This window comes from Carlito syrichta, unplaced genomic scaffold (genome assembly GCF_000164805.1).
Source record: "Carlito syrichta isolate Samal-C Ts95f unplaced genomic scaffold, Tarsius_syrichta-2.0.1 Scaffold308231, whole genome shotgun sequence".
NCBI classification, from domain to species: domain Eukaryota; kingdom Metazoa; phylum Chordata; class Mammalia; order Primates; family Tarsiidae; genus Carlito; species Carlito syrichta.
In genome coordinates this window covers 150,783-176,430 of record NW_007252327.1, presented here as the reverse complement: position 1 = coordinate 176,430, position 25,648 = coordinate 150,783, and the positions used below count along the sequence as shown (strand labels likewise).

The window sequence follows — 25,648 nt, the reverse complement described above, 5'->3', positions numbered from 1 at the left end:
GGTCTTGCCGCCCAGGTGGGTCTCGAACCTGCGGGCTCAGGCAATCCACTCACCTCAGCCTCCCAAAGGCATGGGATTACAGGCTGAGCCACCGAGCCCGGCAACTAAGGTAGTTTTATGTAATAGATCTTTTCGAGGAATTTGTTGCCCAATGTATTTGCAAAAACACTTATTTGCTTTTTGTTTCACAATGTGTGCTTTTCCCCCAAAATTTATTTGAGAAAGCTAAATAAATTAGAGAAAAGTAGTAGCACTGGCTAGTTCCCAGTTTATATAATGTTCTAGGATACTTTGCTTTCTGTTTTCAGAACACCTACTCATGACCTGTTACAGAAGTTTGCATGTTGAAGGATGTCCAAATATATGAGTTAAGGAGTAAGAGGTACCAGATTTGGTATAAATGCTCTTCCACTTTGTATCTGTCTATAGATCTATTGTAATTGTTATTAGAAATTGCATATTTGCAGGAAAAATATGAAATTCCATGTCCCTTTCTGGTCCTTTGGCCTCTGAGATTCTGCTGCAGGGCCGGGCTTTCCCCTGCTCCTGCTCCTGTGTGGATGTGACTGTCTGGTTGTGGCCTGTTGATGTTTCTGTGGCACATAGGGCATAGCAGGACCTTCTGTTGCTCACTCCCTTCTGTGCTTAAAATCTTAAAATATTATACAAATAGTACACTCATCTATGCTCATTGTAAAAATTCAAGCCATGCAGAAGAATGAAAGTAAAAGCACTTTTTCCAGATGTTTCTCTATTTATATAATTTGTATATGTAAATGAAATCCTATCATTTTTTATTCTACATTTTGCTTTTTATATTTAATATTATGTTTTGGTGATGTTTCATGTCTTCCTTTTAATTGCTACATAGTATTTCATTAAAGGCATTAAAGTTATGCAATGATTCCCTTATTGATAACATTTTTCCTTATTGATCAATTTTTGTTACTATAAACAATACTGAAAAAAATAATTTTTACAAATTTTTAAGATATTGGCACTATTTATATTGGATGGATTATTTGGAATGGAATTGCTTGAGTCAAAGAGAATGCATGTTTACATTTTTGATAGCTCTAGGGAGTTGTTATTCTGTGAATATAAAGTTCCATTTGTGCAAGGAGGACAATTTCTTTTTTGTTTTTTAAATTGTAGAGATGAGGTCTTGCCAAGTTGCCCAGGCGGGTCTCGAACCCGAGGGCTCAGGCAATCCACTCACCTTAGCCTCCCAAAGTGCTGGGATTACAGACTGAGTCACCGAACCCAGCTAGGGAGGACAATTTCTAGAGATCTGTTGTACCATACAGTGCCGATAGTTAACAATATGTACTGTGCACTTAAAAAATGTAAGAAGTAAAGCTCATTATCAGGGGTTCTTATAAAAAGGTTGAGACAAAGGCGCTTTTTGTAAGTGATGGATATGTTTATTACCTTAATTGTGGTAATGATTTCATAGATATATGCATATGTCCAAACTCATCAAATTGTGTATATTAAAAATGTGCAGTTTTTGTATATCAATTATGCCTCAATAAATGTTTTAAACAAAGAAAGACAATATGTGTATACTAAAGTTTGAGATGCTTCACAGTAATTTTTTTAAAATCTAAAGGGAAATAAGAGTAATAAATTAAACAAACTTGACTTATATAAAAAATTTTGAAAGCTCCTTAAAGAAAGCAGATGTCAATTTACATTGTACCAGTAATATGCCAATGGTTTTCAACCTTGGACATAGAGTGAAATCACCAGAGTTCTTAAAAGCAAAAACAAACATACAAATAAAAAAATAAAAAACTGTGATGCCAAGATGCAATTTATGGAAATTTTGATTAAATTGGTCTAGGCTGAAGTTTAGGCATTGATAGTTTTAAAACCCTTTCCAGGGTATTCAAATTGTTCATCTAAGATTGAAATCCATTGTTATAATTTCTCACTAATTTGTAGACTTTTTTTATTTTAGCCAGTTCTGATAAGAGAAAATATATCTAGCTTGAATTTTCATATTTTTGATTACTAGTCAGGTTGATCAATTTTTTCATATTGCATCCTTTGCTTATTTTTCTGTGTGATTGTTTGTCTTTTTATTCTTACTGATGTAAATTAATCCTTTGACAGCTGTGTTAATTGCTGATACTTTCTCTGAGTTTGTCACATCTTTTTGCCCAAACTTTTGTGCGTTAATAAATATCAACTATTTTCTTCATGACTTATGGGTTTTGTCTTAGAAAATAGTAGGTTTTCTGCAGCCATCCCAAGAAGATGAAGTGTTTTCTATTTTCTTCTTGTGGTGTTATAGCTTTTAAAAATGTTCAAATCTGTAACCCATCTGGAATTCACCTTAGGTATACTGTAAAGTAGACACATAAATTTATCAACACAGATTATTGGCTCATCTGCTGTTTTCTCCAATTATCTGGGATGCTTTGTTTATAACATTCTGCAGTCTCACATGTAAGAGTTTGTTTCTGGATCTTTCTCTGTTGCACTTATTTATCAATATTCCTATGTCAGTTCTATGCTGTTTTCATTACCATAGCTTTGGTGTATTTCAACATGTGGTAGACCAGATAGGTGTCTTAAATTTTTTAAGACGTATTTTGTGTGAATTTTTCATTCCAGATCCATCTTTTTTTTTCTTTCTTTTTTTCAATCAGAGTCTCACTCTGTTGCCCAGGCTGGAGTGCAGTGGCACAATCATGGCTTATCACAACCTTGACCTCCTGGGCTCAGATGATCCTTCCACCTTAGCCTCCTGAGTAGCTAGGACTACAGGCATGCACCACCACACCCAGTTAATTTTTAAATTTTTTGTAGAGATTAGTTCTCGCTATGTTGCCCGGGTGGGTCTCAAAATTCTGGGCTCCAGCAATCCTTTAACCTCAGCCCCCCAAAGTGCTAGAATTACAGTCATGAGCCAACATACCTGGCCCAGATCATTTTTAGAATAAGTTGAAAATTAAGTTAAAAACAAAAATCCTGTTGGTATTTGGGTTGGTTTCACAAATATATAAATGGCTTTTGGATAAACTATAACTTTAATAATATTAAATTATCTTATTCAGGATCATGATGTGACCATTATTTATTTAGTATTTTATGTACTTTAGTAAAGGTTAATAGCTTTTTCCATACATACCCTAAAGATTTGGTCATAGAATTTTTGTTATTACTATTTCGCTAATACTGGCATGGGAACTTTTTTTCAAATTACATATTTTGATTTGTCATTCTTAGTGTAGCAACTGTTACTCATTTTTTTAAATGTTGCTGTTGTATCCCACACTTTACTGAACGATTTTAATAGTTATTGTAACGTTTTTAGGAAGACAATTACATTTGCTACACAGTTTCCCTTAGTGCAATGACTAGGACAATCCAGTCAATTTCTGTAAATGTTCCATAACTGTTTAATGGGAGGCTGAGGTGAGTGGATTGCCTGAGCCCACGGGTTCGAGACCTGCCTGGGCAGTGAGACCTCATCTCTACCATAAATCAAAAAATCAGCCGGGCGTGGTAGCGCATGCCTGTAATTCCGGCTACTTGGAAGGCTGAGGTGGAAGGATCGCCGGAGCCCAGCGGGTCGAGGCTGTGGTGGCCGGGAGCAGCCATTGCACTCCAGTCTGGGCGACAGAGTGAGACTCCAACTCAAAACAAAACAAAACAAAACAAAACAAAACAAAACAAAACAAAGCAAAATGAATGTTTATGGAATCCTTGCATTGTTACGTACCCATTCCTGATACAAATTCTTAGCAAATTTGTAATACAATAACCTAAATCTAGTTTCTTTAGGGATAGATACATATATATATATATATAATTTTTTTTTTCTTCTGGAAACAGTATTTTTTCTTTTTCCTTAGGGTTCTATTGAGTCTTAGGTTTATGAGTACCGAGTCATCAGTATAAAATAGGTTTGCAAATAAACAGAAGGCAAAGCAATATATTTTCCCATCTTGACTCACATAGTTACATGTCACTCACTGTGAGCACTCACCTCTTACCATGTCTGATCCTGGGAGAAGAAGAGCATCCCGAAGCCAGCCTTTCTGCTGCATGCCAGGCCTTCTGTAATCATTAATGAGCAGTTGTTGGCAGGAGTTTGCTTCTCTTGCTCTCTGAGTGGCATGTTTGAAGGAAAAAATGCTGAGAATGTTCCAAGCCAGCTGGATGGCTGTGTGGTGGTTGTGTGGCTTCTCCAGTCTCGCTCATGGCTTCTGGGTTGCAGATGGGTGAAGGACAGCAGGAAAAGCTTCTGGTCCTGATCATTCCTCTGCCTGCCTCCCTGCCTCCCTGAGGTTACGTGGGCTCTGGCAGTAAGTTCGAATGATGTCCTTGCAAGTGTACTGCCCCACCAGAGTGTCATCTACAAGGTTATAGTATCCTTTCCTGCACAAGTTGATGGAAACCTTTCTTTTCAAAGTCCCTTTATGGGGTATGATGAGTCACCTCACCCTCTTACTCCAAGTTACCCTCTTTTCTCAGATCTCTGCAGTAACCCGAGTGGTCTTCATGTGTCCATACTTGCCATCTCCAGCCGGGGACCTCAGCAGCCAGATAGGTCTTTTAAAAATGTCATCAGCATCTTAGTCAATCTTGAAATAACAACGAACATTCTTGAACTGGCCTCTGGGCCCAGCAGCCTACTTTTTCAGCTCATCTTGTACTTCTCTCCCACTCTGGGCTTTGGTCACTATGGCCTTATTTAGGTCTTAAATGTCCCGCTCCACTCCACTGGAGGGATTTTGCATACACTGTGCGCTCTGACTGGTGGGCTTCACTTTTAGCTCTTCTCCTCCATGGGGAAGTTAAAATTTTTCTTCATGATGGTGAGGACTTTGTCTGCCTTTGTATACCAGTATGTCTCTGGTACCTGTCATCTGGCTTGGCAAACAGTAAGCATGCAACAAGTTTGTTGGATGAAGTAATACAAAAGTGATTTGAGGCAGCTTGGCTACTGTTTTACTCTTGAATACACTGCTCGTTTCAACTCCATAAATGTTTATTTCTTCCTTGTCGATATTAAGGGAAGGGCACTACTCTGTATAACAGATAGGGTAATTCTTCCTTATTTCAAAGATTTTATTTAAAGTAATAAAAACCATGATTTAGAAAAATACTCTCAATTCATCTTGTCTTTCAAAAAGAAATTTTAAGAAAACTGAGAGAAAGCGACATTCATTCAATCTCTTCCTGTTTGAAACCTGATGGTGACAATGAACAAATGCCTCCTGGTCATCAAAAAGAGTGTGGACTGCAAAAAATCCAAAGGCCAACAGAGCCTGGAGATGTTTGAGAAGAAACAGGAGCAGGGAGACAACTAGCAAAAGAATTGCATTAATTTAAGAAGTGGAAAAGTTTACTGGAAGCATTTTTCAAAACCCTTCAAAAGCTAGTAAAAGAATATTTTGCTGTATTTTCTCCAGCTCTTAAAACTTCACAAATGCAAATGCGTGATAAAATGTGAAAATAAGCATTGGCAATAATTAGCTTCTCAGGGGAAGTTTAATTGAAAAAGGAGCATATTTGCACTATTCCTCCCCAGTTTGATGTTTATGGTATCCGGACAAAGTAGAATGAATATTCGAAAACCCTTTGACATAGCTGGTATTTAAAGAATAGCAATTGGCTAACGTTTATGGCTCCGTATATTGGGTATTTTGGCTTTCGTCCTCTGGTATTCATTCTGAAAGATTTATAATCCTTTTGGGAGTGTGGTCAGTGACAAGAGTAGAACTAAATCCTGAAATGTGGAAAAACTAACTTTCCCTAATATAAAACTGTTCTAAAAAAATCCCTCATGCCTATGAATATGTTTCCAGATTTTCAGAAAAAAAAACCTGATGATTTACAGAATTTTTTTTTCCATAAGAATCTAGCTTCTTAATGATAACTAAATTGTCAGCCCTTTGACTTCCAAATTGGCCTAGAGATAATTCAGAAAAATATGAACTCTTACCTTTGGGGAATCTGCTGCAATTAAATGATCTTTTAAAATGTATGTCATTGGTTATAGTGTGAATAATGAAATGAAGCCCAAAAGATGGAAATAGCCTAGCAGAGAAAAATTCAAACAACTTGAAACAGGAAACAAAGGTTGCACTGAGTATATAAGCTGAAAATTGCTACCAAAGAAAATATTATGATGTAAGAATAGGTGTGAAGAAGGTCCTTGATCATGCACAGGATGGTACATTCTTCCTCAGGGAGGTGGAGCTGGAGTAGGAGAGGCTCTTGGCTTAACTGAGGCCTGACACCCCATTCCATGTTTTCCTATGCTTTCTAGTCAGGAAAGTCTGAAGTCTGAAGACTCTGCCTAAAGCACTCTCTACTGGAAGCTCTTGCTTTGGGTTTTCTAATTCAACACAGGAACCAAGCTCTGATCTTCAAGATTCCCACCCCCACCAGGGGAGTTACTGGTGTTCCTTTTAACCATACAAATTCGAAAAAGATACTTGTTCAAATGAATTGGGTTATTATTTTCCTTGCTTTTTCTTTTTGTGCATTATTTGATTTCCTTTAATTAATCATGGTTAGCATGCAGATTCTTCTTTATGGCTTTTAAAGTATCTGTCTTTTGTTTTTCTAAAAGAGGGACCAGAAGTGCTAGCATATGAGAGTTGTGTGCCCCCAAGTAAGGGAATTTATGAACCTGACAATAATAAAGGGAGGATTTATTATTTTATATTTTAAACCAATGTAAGCAAATTGGTGGTAGTAAGATTTCTCTTGATAGGAAGGATAAAAGAACATAAAAAGCTACAGGGACTCTAAAAAAACACTAAAAGCTACAGGGACACTAAAAGAACACTAAAAGCTATTCCCTGGTGCTATTTCTTCTCAACTTATTATTTAATTGTAAATAATAGAAGTAAGACTCTTGTCATTCTAAATGTCATCTTGGATGTAGAGGACAACCAGACCTGTCACTGGAAGCATTCCTATGAAGAGTGAAAGTTGACAGTGACTTCTCCACAGGATAGTTGTTCATAACATTCCTAGAGATGTGAAAGGAATGCTCTCGAAAGGAGTCAGAGGAAAGGCTGACATCTATACCTTTCTGTCTTTACTTGGGGTCCTCTAGTAATTTCATTTCAGTTTCCTATTTTAAGTCTTGTGCTGAATCACAAGAGGATTTGTATATGTGCACATGTGTGACATGAAGGAGGAGGGGGTTGAATGGTTTTGTATGGAATTTCCATTCTGTGCTAGGCCTATTATACATATCATCTATTTTGATCTATAAATGCACATTTTCTATATTTATATTTATATTGCTATAGTACATTTAAAAATGTCTATATTCAAGCAATATAAAAATATTTGTATGTACTTATATACATAGATATATGATACTGTGTATATCATCTATTTTATGTATATATTATCTATTTACATGTATAATTTTATATATATACAAATACATAATAGCATTATAAAATAATGATTACCAAATAAAAATAATTTGAATGTCTTCTAGTAAAAAATATTTGGGGGTACAAGATTTGGGTCCATTGGTACTGTATTTTGAGGCAGGAATTAAAGGCTGTCTAGCATGAGTGCCTTTTACAAAAACCAGCAGTAGCATCGCTTTGGTGTGTGAGGAACTACTCCAGTGTGTGCTGGGACTCTTATTTACCCACCAGTAGCCCTAACAATAGCTGTCATGTGTAATATGCGATATTCTTCAGATTTTCAAAGCAGTTATGACCAGTAAACATTGCTTAAGAATTCTTGAAGTAGCCAAGTGCAGTGGCTCGTGTCTGTAATTCCAGCACTTTGAAAGGCAGAAGTGAGAGGATTACATGAGCGCAGGGGTTCAAGTTCAGCCCAGTAACATGGCAAGACCTCGTCTCTGCAATAAATAAAAAAATGAGCCAGACATGGTGGCACATGCCTGTGGTTCCAACTACTTGGAAGACTGAGGCGAAAAAAATCACCTGAGCCCAGCAGTTTGAGGCTGAGGTGGCCATGAGCATGCCTTTGCACTCCAGCCTGGGTGACAGAGTGAGTCTCCAACTCAAAAAAAAAAAAAAAAAAAAATTCTGACATGAATATTTATTTAAATGGCCTGGAAGTTTTGGTTTACTGATCAATTCAATAAAAAAAAGGGTTTTTTTTTTTTTCTTTTAAATCTTAAAGGAACAGCTCACCACTACTCTTTACAGGTGGTGATTTGCTCTTTGTTTTTTAATGTTTTTAATTTTTATTTATCTATTTATTTTTTGGTGTAGATTTAGCAGGTACAAGTACCTTTTTGTTACATGGCTAAACTGAGTAGTAGTAGTCAGGGAATTTAGCATAGCTGTCACCCGAATAGTGTTCATTGTATCCATTAAGTACTTCTTATCCCTCCTATCCCTTTCCCCACTTTTCTGAGTCTCCAAGTCTATTATTCCACAGTCTATATCCAGGTATACATGTTATTTAGCTCCCACTTTTAAGTGAGAACATGCCGTATTTGACTTTCTGTTTCTGAATTATTTCACTGAGGATAATGGCCTCCAATTCTATCCATGTTGCTTCTAAACACATGATTTCATTATTTTTTATGACTGAATAGCCTTCCATTATGTGTATTATCTTTCTCCAACCATCCATTGATGGGCACTTAGCTTGATTCCATGACTTTGCTATTGTGAAAATAGTGCTGCAATGAACATATGAGTGCAGGCGTCTTTTTGCTACAATTTCTTTTCCTTTGGGTAGATATCTAGAAGTGAGATATCTGGGTCAAATGATGGTTCTACATTGTCTCGCACGATTCTCTCATTAGGTCAGCATTTCACTCACTACAGCAAAACTCTCCTTCATCCTGCCCATCCAGTCCATTTCTAGGTTCTACTGGAATTGCCTCCTCTTTTCCAACCCCACAACCTTCATTCCACCTACTCTAGGTCTCATTCTGTAAGGATAATTTTCAGACACAGTTTGCATTCCATAGTACACTATTAAAAAACTGGGGGGCTTGTCTTACCTCCTTGTACAACTTCCTTTCCTCAATCAATCTCTCAAGGCTTAACCTTTGCCTCTTCAATCTACTAATACCACCCGATGTAGCTGTTTAAGAAGAAAGACCTTTGTCTGGGGACGGGGAGACACCCCTTATCAACAAGGGTGCCCGAATGATACATGTTTATAAACCTAACCCTTAACTGTACCCCACAATTTTAAAATTAAAAATTAAAAAAAAAGAAGAAAGACCATCTTTAAATGTTGACTCTTAATTGGAGCAACGTTTTTTGATGCTCTGCACAGCTTGTCCATGCTTGAGCTTTCCACGATTCTTCAGCAAATTATAGCCCACTCAGAGACACATTTTCCAGTTCCTGGATTCATAACCATTTAGAACATTTCTGTGGAAACATGGTTTTATTTAACCTTTCTCTGGCATTGTGTCTCTATAGGGAGGAAATCAGACAGCTACCGTGATTGCACTGTGTTCCATGAGAGATTTCAATTTAGCTCAAGAGACGTGCCAGTTGGCGATCAGAGACGTTGGAGGCCTGGAAGTGCTAATAAATTTGCTTGATACAGATGAAGTCAAATGCAAGGTGAGTGGCTTGGTCACAGGGGTGAGGGACCTTGTTCCTACCTTCTCGTGGTTCTCTCCTCACTCTAGTGTCTGCCACTCCTTGCTGTCTGTTTCTTGTCTTTATCTGCTATAATTGCTGACAGTCCACCTGCTCCTTCCGTGAGCTGCACTTTCCCTTCTCTCTGCCTTTTTTCTGTCTCTTACTCCTTTCCTTTTGTCTCTCATGCTTCTTGAATGATGACTGTTTGTTTACCTAAATGAAGGAAAGTTTGGAGGCTGTGTGTAAACACTGGGGTGGAAACTATTTCTTAAAAATCTTAATTGGGAAAGGATTTTAGGTAGACTGGGAATTTTTAAAAACACAGCTCTGGTTATATATATTCAGCACTCATTCATCTATAACTTTATCTCTCATGCAGATTGGTTCATTAAAAATCCTGAAGGAAATCAGTCAAAATCCCCAAATCAGACGTAATATTGTTGACCTTGGGGGCTTACCAATTATGGTGAATATACTTGATTCTCCACACAAGAGCCTGAAATGCTTGGCAGCTGAGACTATTGCGAATGTTGCCAAGTTTAAAAGAGCACAGCGAGTGGTGAGGCAACACGGGGGCATCACCAAACTGGTGAGTATCCCTAACATCCTCAGTGGCAGCCAGCGCCATCACTGTGCACCTCCCTTGCTGTCCGTTCTGGCCATGCAGGACATTCAGTTACCACAGGGCATGTTCTTGGAGTCTTTTTTGTGTATCACATTACCTTAAGTCTTACCTTTGTGGCCAGGGTGGTGGCTCATGACTGTAGTTCCTGAGGCTGAGGTAGGAGGATCACTTGAGGCCAGGAGATCAAGGCTACAGTGAATTCACACCACTGTGCTCCAGCCTGGGTGACAGACCGAGACCTTGTTTCTAAAAAAAAAAAAAAAAAAAATACTTTTGTGTATTTACATTTGTGAGTGGCCAAACCTATTTCAAATGTTCAAACTCATTTTTCAAAGAAATATAAAAAATTTGAAAGTAGATGTAATTGTCACCACCTGTACAATTGGTAAGCCTACCTTTGTGTGTATGTACAAGAGATGGTGAGACTGTCTCAGTGGAGAGTAGAAAACTTTAAAACTTAAAAAAAAAAACCTGTTGATCTCTACAACCCCAATTTTTAAAGACCTACCTAACGGTGTAGAAAAAACCCACTAGAAATAAACACACAAAATTGCTCTCAGGAATTTTCTCTGAAAGGATTACTGAGTTTTCTTCCTATTTATCTACATTTTCCAATTTGTCTTCTGTGTGTGTCTTACTTTTATGATAAAAAATATTTTTTTCCCAATAACTATCACCAAAAGAAGAAAATCAGAATTCTGCTCAATACCTTTGCCATGTCAGGAAAGACCTTAAAAAAGTCAGTGTGATGTAGCAATGTGTGTTTATCCTTCTTAGTAAGGATTAGTAGATTGTCTCCACTTCTGTACCTTTGAAGTTTCTCACACTAGGGACAGGTCTTATTCATCTCAGTAACTTCCACAGCACTTAGCCAAGTACCTTCTGCATATAAAGGGTTAATCACTGCCTATTGGATTAATATGGACCTTAATGTGAACATGTACCCTGACAAATATGTTCAGAAATTTACTGACAGAGATTCTGTGTTTTCACTTATCTATAGAGCACTATGACATGTAATTACTTGCTTCAAAATATGATGAACTTACAGCTAGAGAGATGGACGAATAGATGGTTAGATGTATGATGAAACAAATGTGACAGAATGTTAATCATGGAATCTAGGCAGTGGATACATAGATGCTGGCTTTTCTGTGTTTGAAAATGTTCATAATAAAATGTTAAGGGAAATCTAATTATTACTATGATTATTTTATTCTGATTGAAGAAATCATTTGGTAGGTTGATGCAGCTGCCCACCGGAACTACTCCCATTGAATTAGAAAGAATGACTTATGTAACATAAAACTAAAATATGTTGTTCTGTGAGTCGTCTGCATCCCCTTCAGGAACCTAGGATCGTAAGCCCTCACTTAATGTTGATGAAAAGTTCTCGGAAACCAGTTTTAAGCAAAACGCTGTATAAGAAGACCAATCTTACCCTAGGCTAATTGATAGGAATAAGAGTTACATTCCCATAGCACAAAAGCATCACTAAACTTCTAAATAAAGGCCCAAGCACGTCTAGTATTAAACACTGAAGTAAAAGTGACCTATACATACATTTAAGAAAGATTCATCAAAACAAGTAAGATAATCCAATTTTTGGTAAATCAGTAAGTGACAGTGATTGAATTGGTAGTGGGTTAAATCAGGGAATATGTGTTTGCAAAGGGAAAATTGTGAGGAGCACCTCCTGCCACCACACGGTTTCAGCACAGCCAGTCAGACACTTTGGCTCATGGACTACTTCCTGCCACATCACCCATGGTCATGCAGTGGTGTGGTTATCCTATTCTTTATGAATTTTTGTTTTACAATTATTTGTATTCATTTACCCTCCAGCCTGCTTATTCTAGTTCAGGTTCATGAATGGCCTGAGCCTCTCCTGGCAACTCAGGGCCCAGGGTGGGAAGCTAGGTCACCATCCCATCAGGGGTCAATCATACATACTCAAACTGGGATCATGACACACATGTCAACCACCCTCACATGCACAGCTTTGGGCTGTGGGAGGGAACTGGAGTACCCAAAAGAAACCCACATAGACATGAAGAGAACATGCAAATGCCACACAGACAGTGGTCCTGTTTGGGAATCGATTTTTTTTCCCTCATCAATGTTACAATGAAACAGCATTGAACAAAATAACTTTATTGGGGGACTTGCTGTATTTGGCATTTGCACCTACCTAATCAAGATCATGACAAATGTTTTAATATAATTTTAAATGATAGCTAAATTAGGAACAGGAAAGACCAATAATGAATAAACCAATGATAGACTTGTAATTGCTGGATTCAGAACACCTGAGAAGGATTAGGACTGGGAATAAAGTTTTATTTCACTAGACCTGGGTTTGGGGAGGTAGGTGACATATGGACAGGAATCCTCAATTAAAATTGGGATTGAGGGAGATGACTCAATATGGAGGTGGACTCGTGGCTGGTTATAGCATCAGAGCAAGGGCACTGAGGTCAGGCAGAGCAGGCCAGAGAACATTGGCCAGAGTGGGTTTGGGAGCCTAGACAGAGGTGGGTACCTAGAGAGAGGTCAGTCCCTAGAGGGTCCCTAGAGGTTGGTTCCTAGAGAGCAAACAGGGAGAATGCAACCAGGCAGGGAGGTGCTGTAAGATCTAGGTGAGATGTACTCACACCATTGCATCAGCACTAGGGCCTGTGGACACATTATCTGTGTATGTGTTATGTAGCCTTCTTGTCCTTTTACTGTAAAACACTTCAGACATCTCCTGAGTGGCACTGTGTGTCAGGTACAGAAGAAGGTGGCAGGAATAGAAATGTATGTCTGTCCCTGACCACAGTAATGCAGAATCTAGAGGTGGTGGGGAGTGTGGGGGCAGGGAGGATATGGATGGAACTGAAGGTATAGTGAGTGAGTTGTGGGTATTTACCTGAAGTCAGTACTGGGAAGAATAGAGGAATCAAGGAGGCAGGGCCATCCAATTTCACCTGGAGGAGGAGGGTCAAGAAAGCCTGGAGAGAGGGGGGGTTGCTTGCTAAGTTTTGGAAGGTGCTGAGTATTGTCTGGCAGACCTCCCCCCACCCCGACCCAAGGAAAGGCATTTCAGGAGGATGGAGCTGTATTGGTTAAGACCCAGAGCTGGAAACAGCATTGAGCCTGTAGAAGCACAAGTGGTTTCACGTGGTCAGACCTTGAGTGAGATGGCCGAGCAGTGATATGAGGATGAGAGACCGTGGCACTCAACACAGTGTCTTGTCCTATGAGTTAAAGGGTTTGGACTCTATGTAGACAATGAAGAAAGAACCATAGAAGACAGATACTTTGAGGCTGTCTGCCCTGTGTTCAATCCCGTTGTCTTAGAATTTTTCCCCATGGCTCTCCCACCTGCCGTCAGTGCCCGGAAGTCATGTAAATACTCCTTGTCCTGTCTTTCCTGGGGTCACGACTAATTAGACCATGGGGGTTCACCTGACTCAAGCTAGTCTCATTGGATTTCTCTCTCTCTCCAGAATTTTGAATTGGGTTTGAGAGACTCTCCTTAGTCTAGGCTTTTCCCTTCTAAGCTTGAGTGCTTATGATTGTGTGGGCAGGATCAGAGAGAGAAGAATGAAGTAGACATGCATAGATGATGGCTTTGAAGCCCCTGGATAAGGAAGAGAGTGAGCCTGCGAGAATGGCAGACAGATTCCTCCTGTGGTTTCAGTCTAGCCCTGGGAAGGCCTGGCTTCACTTCCTTCAGGGTGCAACCTGATGTACTATTGATAGTAAATTACCTTTCCCTAAGGCCTTTAGTGACTTTAGTTATTGCCAAAAAAAAAAAAAAATCAAATGCTGGCAGCTTTGCCATTTGGTTTGATTGGGTAGTACATGCAGAGGGCCACGTCTTCCAAAGGGGTCTCCTGGCTTTATGAGTCTAAAGGCCATCAGGACTCATTAGAAATTGCTAATGGTTTTAGGGAGGCTAGTTTTCTGAGATACAGGCCTGGAGATGTGTTTTACAAAATTATTAATGTGAATATTAGAGCCATATTAAGAAAATACTATCATGTTGGGATTAAATTTCTTGGGGGAAGGAAATGTAAAAACGTCCGAATCTGGAGGTAGGTGTTTTGAAGGGTTTTGTTTGTTTCTTTGTTTTCACTGGCTGCCATGTAGTATGAAAGCTGGTTTTTTACTGCATTCTTGTTTTTGGTGGAGGGGAGCTTGATAGCAACCCTGTTGCTATTGATGGACACACTCAGTTTTACTTCTAAAGGTTTCCATGTACATCACACTTATCTGTTCCCTAGGTGGCTCTCCTGGACTGTGCGCAGAATTCCACAGAGCCTGCTCAGCTGAGCCTATACGAGGCCAGAGACGTGGAAGTGGCTCGCTGTGGGGCGCAGGCACTGTGGAGTTGCAGCAAGAGTTACGCCAACAAGGAAGCCATTCGCAAAGCTGGGGGCATTCCATTGCTGGCCCGGTTGCTGAAGACTTCTCACGAGAACATGCTCATTCCAGTGGTGGGGACGCTGCAGGAGTGTGCGTCAGAGGTACCCACACCAGTGCTGCTGCCCTTGCAGTCTTACTGTGATGTTTTTAGTCAAAAAATTATATTTTTGAGGTTATCATGACCAGTCAAGGACAAGTTTTTTTCAAGAAGTCAGCATTCTGTTACAAAAAGAAGCTCAAACAAATGGGACATTAAATCAGTAACTGTGTGATATATTTTTAAAAATATTGACTAATTCTCTTATTGGTGCATAGATGTGCTAAGCTTGGACTTTAGTGTTTATTTACTAAGAAAGTTTGCTCAGTATAATTATTAATAAATATAAATAGATGCTTATATTCGTGCATTAACCGCACATAAATATTTAGGATTTTATTCCTAGGAAAACTACCGAGCTGCAATCAAAGCAGAAAGGATCATTGAAAATCTGGTAAAAAACCTAAACAGTGAGAATGAGGAACTGCAGGAGCACTGTGCCATGGCCATTTACCAGGTGCGGTGAGCTCTCCCAGCAGTGGGATGGCCCTTCCCATAGTTTAATACAGTTCTCTTTTTAATTTATAAAAATTTTTATGTGTAATTTATTTATCTATTATAGAGTTGGAGGGTACAAGTGAGGATCAACTACATAAGTAGGCTGCATGCAGACAAAATTTGGGCTTCTAACTGACCCTCACTCCCCCTGGTAGTGGCCCAGGCACCTTTTGTGTTGTCATGTGCCCCCCATATTCCTCCCTGCCTCTGTCCCGTAGCAGTGCCCGTGACTGCCAATTCTGCCCTTGTGGTAATGTGATACTTGTGTTCGGGGCCACTTACAGGTGAGAACATGTAGTATTCTGAGATCATTGTTTCTGTGATGGTTCACTTAGTGTGATGGTCTCCAACACCATCCAAGTTGCTGTGGCGATTTCTAAAAGAACTAAAAATTGATCTTCCATACAATCCAGCAATCACTTTCCTGGGAATATGCCCAGGATAACATAAATTTCTCTATCAAAAAGACACCTGCACATGCATGTTTATCGCCACACTACTTACAATAGCAAAAACATGGAGCAAACCTGCTGCTCATCGAAAGTTGGCAGCATAAGACAGTTTTCAAAGCATGGGGTCTCGTCCTCTGGGGATGGGACTCCGGAGTCTGCATTTTTAACAAGTCCCACTTGTATATCAGAAAACGAATTCAAATGGTAAAGAGAGAAAAATGTCCCCAACATATTAGTGTATGGCTGGTTACTGACCATGCCAGTTTTTCCTTAAACAGAGTAGATTTCCTAGTGTAATGCACTTACCATGTGCAGAGTGAGAGAGCGCATGGAAAAGATAGTCAGAGGAGGGACTTGTTTTTGTAAAGGATTGGATCAGTCTTCTAGGGTGGCATAACAAAGTACCACAGACTGGGTGACTTAAGCCACAGAAATTTATTTCCTCACAGTCCTGGGGGCTAAAAGTTCAAGATCAAGACTAGATTCTTCATAGGTCTCTCTCTGGCTTGTAGATGGCCATCTTTCCCCTTGTGTCCTCACCTGGTCTTTCCTTTGTGTACGCCAGTGTCCTAATCTCCTCTTTTTATAAAGACGGCAGCTCTATTAGGTTAGGGCTCATCCCAATGGCCTCATTTAGCCTTATTTACCTCCTTAAAGACCCTGTCTCCAAATAGAGTCACATTCTGAGGTCCTGGGAGTTAGGACATCAGCATGTGAATTATGAGGGGACATGATTCAGATCATCATTGACTTGTATATAATGTATGCCTTATATAAGTAACCATTGAGTTGGTTAGAAATAGGGATTAATTTTTAAAAGTTGTCGCTGAACCAGAATTGAAAACACTGCAGAAGATAAACATGGCAGATGCCTCTCTGGTGCATTAGGATGGGGATTTCTTTTAGTGATCTTCATGGATGATGCATGGCACACATCTCCACCGCATGGCATCGGAAAACAACCTTGAGATAATAGCCAACTCTGTACTACATTTATCATCTCTGGGCCCTATAACTTGGGAAGAATGATCAATTGGTAATATCTGTGCAGTAAATATTTATTTCAAAGGATGACACACACATGGATAAACATGTTTGAATAAAGTACCAGGTACTATTGATATTCCCCACTACTCTGGACATAGAAACTCTATTGGGGAAATTCTTCATCTCTAGATTTCAAGGGTCACCGAAAATCTCACCAAATCTCCGCCACTCCTCTGTCTTCTTCCTGCATGTTCTCAAGAATCTGGGTTGTATCACTGCAGAAACCCTCTGTCCATGCATTCAGCATTTCAGGCTTTTTACTGACCTCTGTCTTAGTAGAAGCCCAGGCTACCTCAGAACTGGCTCAGGAGAATTGCCAAGCATGTAGAAACTGCTATACATTCCCTAAACCATGTAAGAAGAGAGACGTACTCTCATATAGCTACCAATGTAGAGAAGAATTATATTTTACTGGGACGTATCTTCAGAAAATGAAATACACTCTAAAAAGAAGTTTCATACTACTAGAATGGCAGTCACTTCAGCAGTCACTGAAAGTTTGATATGCCTCGATCACTGACAGCTTCTGGTCTGATTTTTTGTGTAGTGTGCTGAAGATAAGGAAACCCGGGACCTGGTTAGGCTGCATGGAGGACTTAAACCCCTGGCCCGTCTGCTCAATAACACTGACAATAAAGAACGGTTAGCTGCTGTCACAGGCGCAATATGGAAATGTTCCATCAGCAAAGAGAATGTGACCAAGTAAGAGAAGCCACTCAATATTCTGTAATAAAAATATGGCCACTGAAAGAAACGTACATGTAATTTAGTACTATTCTAATAGAGAATTGAATCTAATATTAGTCATAGACGTACATTTTGGATTAAGTTGGTAGAAAGGAGGGATTCTTAGAAATGAAAGGCCCCTATACCCACTCTACCACCTGGCAATGACTTTCTGTGCCTCAGTGGAACTAAGAGATTTGCTGGTATAATCTTTCCCTTTTGCATATGGGCAGCTATTTAAATTAACTGAAATTTCCTGTGGACACCTATTAAGGTGAATGGGTGAACTTCCCACTGAATCTTGAGAGATGGAAATGATGCTTTCTTTTTCCTTGTCTAAAGATAAACAAGATTATTCAGCTGTATATGAACTCACCAGTTACTCTTAAAGAGCAGTCATTTTCAAATATGATTTCATTGAATTTTATTTTAAAGTATTTGTAAACTTTATGATGATTTTATTTAAATTTTCAAATCTATCTCTTTATGCATTTTTAGAGTTTACATTCTCAGAGATGGGTATTCTGAGGCAACTGCTCCTTGTCTCCATCTGATGATTTCCTTTAACAAGAAATTCACATGTCCCAACTAGTTAATATAAAATATGTTTACTTAATATAGAATGTGTAATCAAGTAATGACTAGATTTAAAGTAACCTTACCTAATTAAATTTTATCTTAATTAAGAGTTACTTAACCTTAAAAATTCAGCCACATCATGGTACTTGAAAATACTGTTGAAATTTATTAGAAAGGGAAAAAAAATATGTTCTATGTAGAAACTAGTAACTCAAATGTTTACCTTTATATATCATGCTTTTTCTGGTTATATATATTTATATATATTTGGATATATATATTTTGATTTTATATTTATATATGAAAAGTCATGACAAAGAGATGCTAAAATGTATTAATGGTTAATACTGAAGATAGTTGAGGGTGACAGATTTTTTTAATCTGAGTAGCACAGACTACTACTTATTTTGAGAGACTTATTAAACTCCAGTAGGTACAGTAAAGTCATGTTTGATGTATTTAAAGACAAAAATAATTATAATTCATTTTCATTAGACATTTAAAATACTTTGTTCTAGTAAAATAGTCTCTGTGAAATGGGGAAAACCCCCTTAGCAGAGTGGAATCATAGATGATCTGTTTTGGAAGAAGCCATGGTTGTCTTAGAGGCTGTACTGCGTAGTGATTGAGGACACAAGTCTAGAGCAGATGGCTTGTTGTGAATGACAGTTCTACTACTGACCAAGCTTCAGATGAGTCATCAGCTAGTGGGGATTCAACAGTTTAAGCATCATAGGATTGCTGTTAGGATTGAATGAGCATGTAGTTGGCATTTAGTATTTTTTAGCTATTGTTATCATTATTACCATTGCTAACATACTAAAAACAATCCTCTCTCTCTTTCTTGTGATGAACTTAGGTTTCGGGAATACAAAGCCATTGAAACCTTGGTGGGACTTTTAACTGACCAGCCTGAAGAAGTGCTTGTGAATGTGGTTGGGGCCTTGGGAGAATGCTGCCAGGAATATGAAAACCGAGTCATTATCCGGAAATGTGGTGGTATTCAACCACTTGTGAACCTCCTTGTTGGAATAAATCAAGCTCTTCTCGTAAATGTCACGAAAGCAGTTGGTGCTTGTGCAGTAGAACCAGAAAGCATAATGTAAGTGGTCCTGGAGATAGAAACATTTTGTATGAGTGTTAGGAGAAACACTAGGGTGGTCACAGAATAGTGTTATCACTGAGAACTGCTGTGCACAAATGATGAAAAAAATAAAGTGTGTTATCATGCAAGTCATCACAGGGATACCAAATTATAAAGCCAAAATGATTACCTTGGATTAGATGGAGGGCTGAGCTAGACATATTGGGAGGATTTACAATACCCAGTAATCAATTTCCCATATGGAAACCTTAATTCAGTCAACACAATTATTCCCTGCTGCCTAGGGAAAGATTACCTATCTCTCTAACTAGAGTCCTGGGTAATACCAGGTGGCATTCTCATAATATTGTTCTTATTTCTCACTAATTCAGCAAACATATTTTGAACACCTAGCAAGAACTGTGAACTGATGAGGGAAATAGACAAAAAACTTTAAGCTATGATCTTGTTTTTTAAGCAAATTATTATTTAATTAAGAAGAAAAGATTTACATGTGCAATTTAAGAATAATAGCAATATTAATAGAGACTATATATATTATATATAATTATTACATATGTAATAACTCTATTATATTTAAAATGTCTATATAATAAAGTCATTGTGTATGTGTATGTGTGTATGCATATGCATATGCATATGCGTGTGTGTGTGTGTGTGTGTGTGTGTGTGTGTGTGTGTGTGTGTGTATGTGTGTGTGTATCTCCAAAAAGAGAAGACCCCAAATGGGTTAAAGTTGTTGTATTTGTCAGGGTTCTCCAGAAAAACACAGCCAACAGAGTATGTGTGTGTGTACGTGCACTTCATATATCTTTAACCACATACCTCGTACACATGTACTAGCGCCTCTATAGCTCCTTTTGACTTTGGTTACTGACACCTTAGTCTTAAGTATTTCAGACACTAGGGAATACAAGTTGCACCCATGGTAACTTCAAGGAAAGAACATTGACTGGACTTATAAAGTAATTTTCTAATGTGCTTATCTTCTTGCTACATGCATGGCATTCATTAGGACCTGATAAACACTTGTCAGAAATGGCTTTATGTATTTCTTTTGATCTTTGATTCCTCTTTATTTTCTGTGTACGCACATTTTCCTGGCCATCAATCACCTTGAACCTTTTTCTACATATTTTCTCCTCTCTGCTCTCAGCTGAGGTTCTGTCGTCTTTGACCTGGACTATTGAAATGGGTGGTTTTTGAGATTTTTTCACACCTTCCATGTTGAATTTATTATAATAGTCTCCTTCCCTTTCTTTTCTTTTCTTTTTTTTTTGAGTTGGAGTCTTACTCTGTCGCCCAGACTGGAGTGCAGTGGCATGCTCCCGGCCACCGCAGCCTTGACCTGCTGGGCTCCAGTGATCTTTCCACCTCAGCCTTCCAAGTAGCCGTAACTACAGGCGTGCGCTACCATGCCCAGATAGTTTTTGATTTATTGTAGAGATGAGGTCTCGCCAAGTTGCCTAGGTTGGCCTCAAACCCGCGGGCTCAGGCAATCCACTCGCCTCAGCCTCCCAAAGTGCTGGAATTACAGGCTGAGCCACCGAACCCAGCCATCTCCTTCCCTTTCAATGCCTTCCTGAACAGCATTAAATCATGTTTTTCTAAACTGCATATCTGATAATGTTGTTTCCTTGACCCAAGGAACCTTCAGTGACTTCTTGGTGCTTTAAAAACCAGACCTAATCTTAACTTGCTATTCAGAGCATTTGCTTTCTGGCTTTCTTCTACTTCTCCACCTTCGTTTGTTACTTGGGAGTGCTAATTGTCTGCAGTTACATTTTTTTTTTTTTTAGTAGACATGTGGTCTTGCTAGTTGCTCAGGTTGGTCTCAAACTCCTGAACTCAAGTGATCCTCTCAGGCTGGCCTCCCAAAATGCTAGGATTACAGGCATGAGCTGCCGTGCCCACTCTTATTTGTTAATTCCTTTTTTTGTTAAACAATTGTGTATCAAGCATTTTTTGTGCTAGCCACTGGATTTACAGTGGTAACCCAGACAAAGCACCTGCTCTTACAGCTTACATTCTTTTTCCCTGTGGCACTTTATCAGCAAACTGATTCTGCATAGTGTTAGATGCTATGAAGAAAAGAAAGCAATGTGTTTGAGAGTCATTGGAGGTGGTTACATTAGCTTAACTAGGCAGGAGAGACATCTCTCAGAAGATGTTTAAACTAAGACCTGAAAGCTGAGAAGGTGTGTGCCTAGTACCTCAGACAATAGTAGCAACACAGAAGCCCTGAGATGGGATTGAGTTTTGCTTGAGCAACCACCTTGAGATTTTTAATACCTTGTACAATGTGTCATTGTCTGCCTTGTTAGCAGTAATATTTTTATATCACTTGATACACTTGTGTCACAAATCTTTTTTGTCTCATGGTGACTATTAATTTATTAACAAACATACAAATGGTACCAAATTACTATGGCAGTCATGAGTTTTCAATGTTATTATGGTGCAAAAACTATATACATTCAGTAGAAACTATTGCCAGAACCTATATAGCATCCTGCTTTTCACTTTCAGTACTGTATTCAGCAAATTACATGAGATGTTCAACACTTCATTGTAAAACAGTATTTGTGTTAGGTGATTTTGCCCAACTGTAGGCTCATGTGAGTGTTCTGAGGATGTTTAAGGTAGGCTAGAAGCTATAATGTTCAGTAGGTTAAGTGTATTCACGGAATTTTTTACTTAAGACATTTTCAACATATGATGGGTTTATCAGGATTAATCCTATTGTAAACTGAGGTGCATCTCTACTTAACCTCTACTTCTATTCTGTATCTCAGCTGTGGTCATTTCTATTTGAGTCATTGCCATATTATCTGGTTGCCACCTTAAAATTCCTTCTAAATGTTATTATCATATCACGTTCCAAAATGGGCTTTCATACTCTCCTTAATACAACTATTTATTGTCTTTTCAGTTATATCCACTCATAAAAAGACCAGAAAAAAAAGCAGCTATTCTCTTTTCTTATTCTGAATCTTAAAAAAAATTATCAAATTTTGGAACAACGAAATGGAAGGAAAAAATAATGAAAAACAGGCCTCAAGTAACTGATTGAGCTGGGTAATCAGATGAGTGAAGTGATAATTTAAAAATAGCACAGTAGAAAACTCGTGGTATAGATGAATATTTAGTTATGGGAGTATGCTCACTATATATTGCTACATGAAAAGACCTACTTACAGAAGAATATTCAGAAGTATAGTATGCTTTGTAAATATACATTTACATTGTGCATGTGTGCATTGTTAGTAGTAATTTTGACTGGAATAATTATTCAATTTTTAGTTGTGCCTCTCTGTGTTTTCCAAATGTTATGCTTTGAACGCATACAGCTTTCATAGAAAGGGAGGAAAGATAAGATAGCAGAGTGCATGAGGAGATGACAGCAAATAAACATTTATTAGTAAACGCACAAAAATAGTTTGTTGACGTTTGTGAGAAGCTTGACTTCTGGTTAATGATATGAAACTACAAAACAAGAGAGAGAGCAAAAGAAGGGGGAAAAAGTCATAGTTCCGCAAAATGGAAATGGCTACAACTCTAAATCTTAAACTGTGAAGCATACATGTGAAATACTGTGAATTATTGACTTGTAAGTAATGTGCTGACAGCTAACACATGCCTCTTTGCATCTCAAGATTTTCCCCCAAGTGTCATGGTCATTCAAAGCATAGTCCACTTTTTTTTTTTCACGGAGAGCAGAGATTAGGAGGGGTGAAAGGACCTTAGAAGAAATGAGTACTTTGCCATCAGAGAACCTGTTTTGCGTTATAAAGCCTGAGGAGATGTGGAGCCTAAGGAATGATGTGGAGTCATATGGACATGTCATTTTAGTTTTGCAGCAGTCTCTTAGCTCAGGGAGACTACTGGAGACACTTTGGAGTGAAAAGAGTACTAGAGACAATAGTTGCCAAATTGTAACACAGTGAAACTATAAACTTTCAGAGATTTAGAGTGAATCAGATTGAGTGCTCAAAACTGAGAGATGTGCTCTCACCTCCACACTCAAAGGTAATTCCACCATAAAAGCAAATGTAAATTTATACAAATAACTTCTCCATAGTCACAAGAATATTAAGACAGTATATTCTTTCTTAATAAAATAGCTAGAAATTCATATAAAGTTTTGCAAAATACTTTATAAAACAGCCTAAATAGTTGCAAAAAGCAAGTGGTCAGAGCTCAAAAAAACAAATAAAAAGAAAAATCATTGAGATAAAAACTGGATAGAAGCAAAAGAAATATAATAAACACAACTCAAAACACAGTCAAAAATGTAGTGTATGGAAAATGCACACTGAAATAAAAAAGAAACTACCTAAAAATGATAACAGAAAAACCAATAAATGTAGAACCTAAGGAGATCCAACATGAAATAATTGGAATTTCTCAAGAAGAGGTTGGAACCAATGGAACATGATCTTCATTAAAGATAAACCAGTAGGAAACTTTATTGTGAATCTGTGGGTCAAAAAGACCCTAGTAATATTGGTATGGAATGGACAACAGCAACACATTTTGTGATCACGTTACTTGCATTTCAAAAATAAAGGAAAAAGTAAGTGCATCTAGGCAGAAGAAGCAAACCACAAGAATAAAGTGTCTCCAAACTTCTCTGCAACTTCTTTTAATGCTGAAGAACTTGATTAGAACTCATGCCTCATCTTCTCTGATCTGGTACTTTATTTTCTGAAGCTAAATAAATAAATAAATAAATAAATAAATAACCTTCTGAGGGAGAGAAAGTATTGTCTAAGAATTTCACACTAGCTAAGTTATCCTTCAAATATGAAGGCAATAGCACATTCTCAAGCATACAAGAGATTAGTGAATATAATACTCATTAGCTCTCCTTGAAAATACTGCTTGATGACAAAATCTAATCAATCAAGAAATTACTCAAAGTATTTCAAAACAGCAAAACTATGGCTAAATGTACCAGTGGAAACCATTGTACTCATTTAAATATTAAACTAAGGCAAAATTGGAGAAATTATCATTAGGGAGAATCATCTAAATCTTATAGACAATGTAATAATACAACAGACAAAAACAAAGTCAGTGTAGGGCAAATTGTGTATACATGCAAATTTTATCATCTTTTACATACGTAGTCAATATATATGGCATGATACAAAACTATTTTTATCTGTTATCTATCTGTCTTTTAAATCTGTCTTATCTATCTCTCCTATTTACCTATAGACATAAAGAGATATCCAGAATAATTTACATTTGCTGTAAATGATTTGTATTTCTAGATGGTAGGATTTGTGGTCATTTTTTACTTCTTTGTATTTTTCTGTACAGTCTGTATGATGAGTATAATCATCTTTATAAAATCAAAGTTCCTGCTTAATACCTTGCACAAGCCCATTTTGTGTATATGTATAGTGCATAATGGTTAAGTCGTAGATTCTGGAACCATTGCCTGCAATGCCAGTCTTAACACTCACCAACTATTTTTCTTTCAGCAAATTAGTAAACTACTTGGTGCTTTGGTCACAACATACATAAAATGGGTATAGTATGGTTCCTATCTCATTGGGCTGTTGTAATGATTAAGTCATTTAATATATATAAGGTGACACATAGCAAGTGCTAGGTAAATGTTGTCTAGCATTATTGATGTAGCAGTAGCTTTAATTAATAGCAATTTTAAAAGGTAGTGCATACTTTGAAAATGAAATTCAGATTATATATTAACTGTACTCATCTGTATATGTAAACTTTGTCACTTGTTTCTGTGTTTCTTTTTATATTAAGTTAGCCATGCTATTTAATTTGCCATAAATTGAAATAAAGGAGTCCTAAATAGTGAATAATTCACCTTAAACTCTCACCTTCAGTCAAGGAGCTTTGAAAATGTGGCATAAGACTTCAAACTTTACCATAAAGCTACAATCATCAAAACAGCTTGGTATTGGTACAGGAACAGGCATATAGATCAATGGAACAGAATTGAGATTCCAGAAGCAAAACCTCAATTTCTCAACCAACTCATCTTCGACAAAGCCCCCACCACCTACCAATGGGGAGAGGAGAACCTATTCAGTAAATGGTGCTGGGAAAACTGGCTGACCACATGCAGAAGATTGAAACAGGACCCCTATCTATCCCCATGCACAAAGGTTAACTCTAAATGGATCAGAGACCTAAATGTAAAACCTCAAACCATAAGAACCTTTGAAAAGGAAGGAAATACTGTCATGGAAATCGGAACTGGTATCCAATTCCTGTACAAAACCCGAAACCCACAGGTCATAAGAGAGAAGATAGACAATTGGGACCTTATTAAACTGACAAGCTTCTGCAAAGCCAAAGAAACCATCAAGAGAGCAGGGAGACAGCCTACAGACTGGGAAAAAGGATTTGCCAACTCTAGGTCTGACAAAGGCTTAGCATCCTGGATCTATAAGGAAGTGAAACGTACTGAAAAGAAGAAAACAAACAACCCCATTATAAAATGGGCAAAAGATATGAACAGACACTTCACAAAAGAAGACATCG

At 38.0% G+C, this 25,648-nt stretch overlaps 1 protein-coding gene across 1 annotated transcript in view; it reads left to right on the top strand.

Moving 5' to 3' along the window:
- Nucleotides 1-25,648, top strand: part of ARMC4 (armadillo repeat containing 4) — a 177,899-nt gene that overhangs the window by 51,184 nt on the left and 101,067 nt on the right. The window contains exons 11-16 of the mRNA XM_021716171.1: nt 9,411-9,557; nt 9,958-10,167; nt 14,475-14,717; nt 15,060-15,170; nt 17,258-17,412; nt 18,875-19,117. Coding sequence (XP_021571846.1) covers nt 9,411-9,557; nt 9,958-10,167; nt 14,475-14,717; nt 15,060-15,170; nt 17,258-17,412; nt 18,875-19,117 — 1,109 coding nt within the window. The remainder of the gene's footprint in view (nt 1-9,410; nt 9,558-9,957; nt 10,168-14,474; nt 14,718-15,059; nt 15,171-17,257; nt 17,413-18,874; nt 19,118-25,648) is intronic.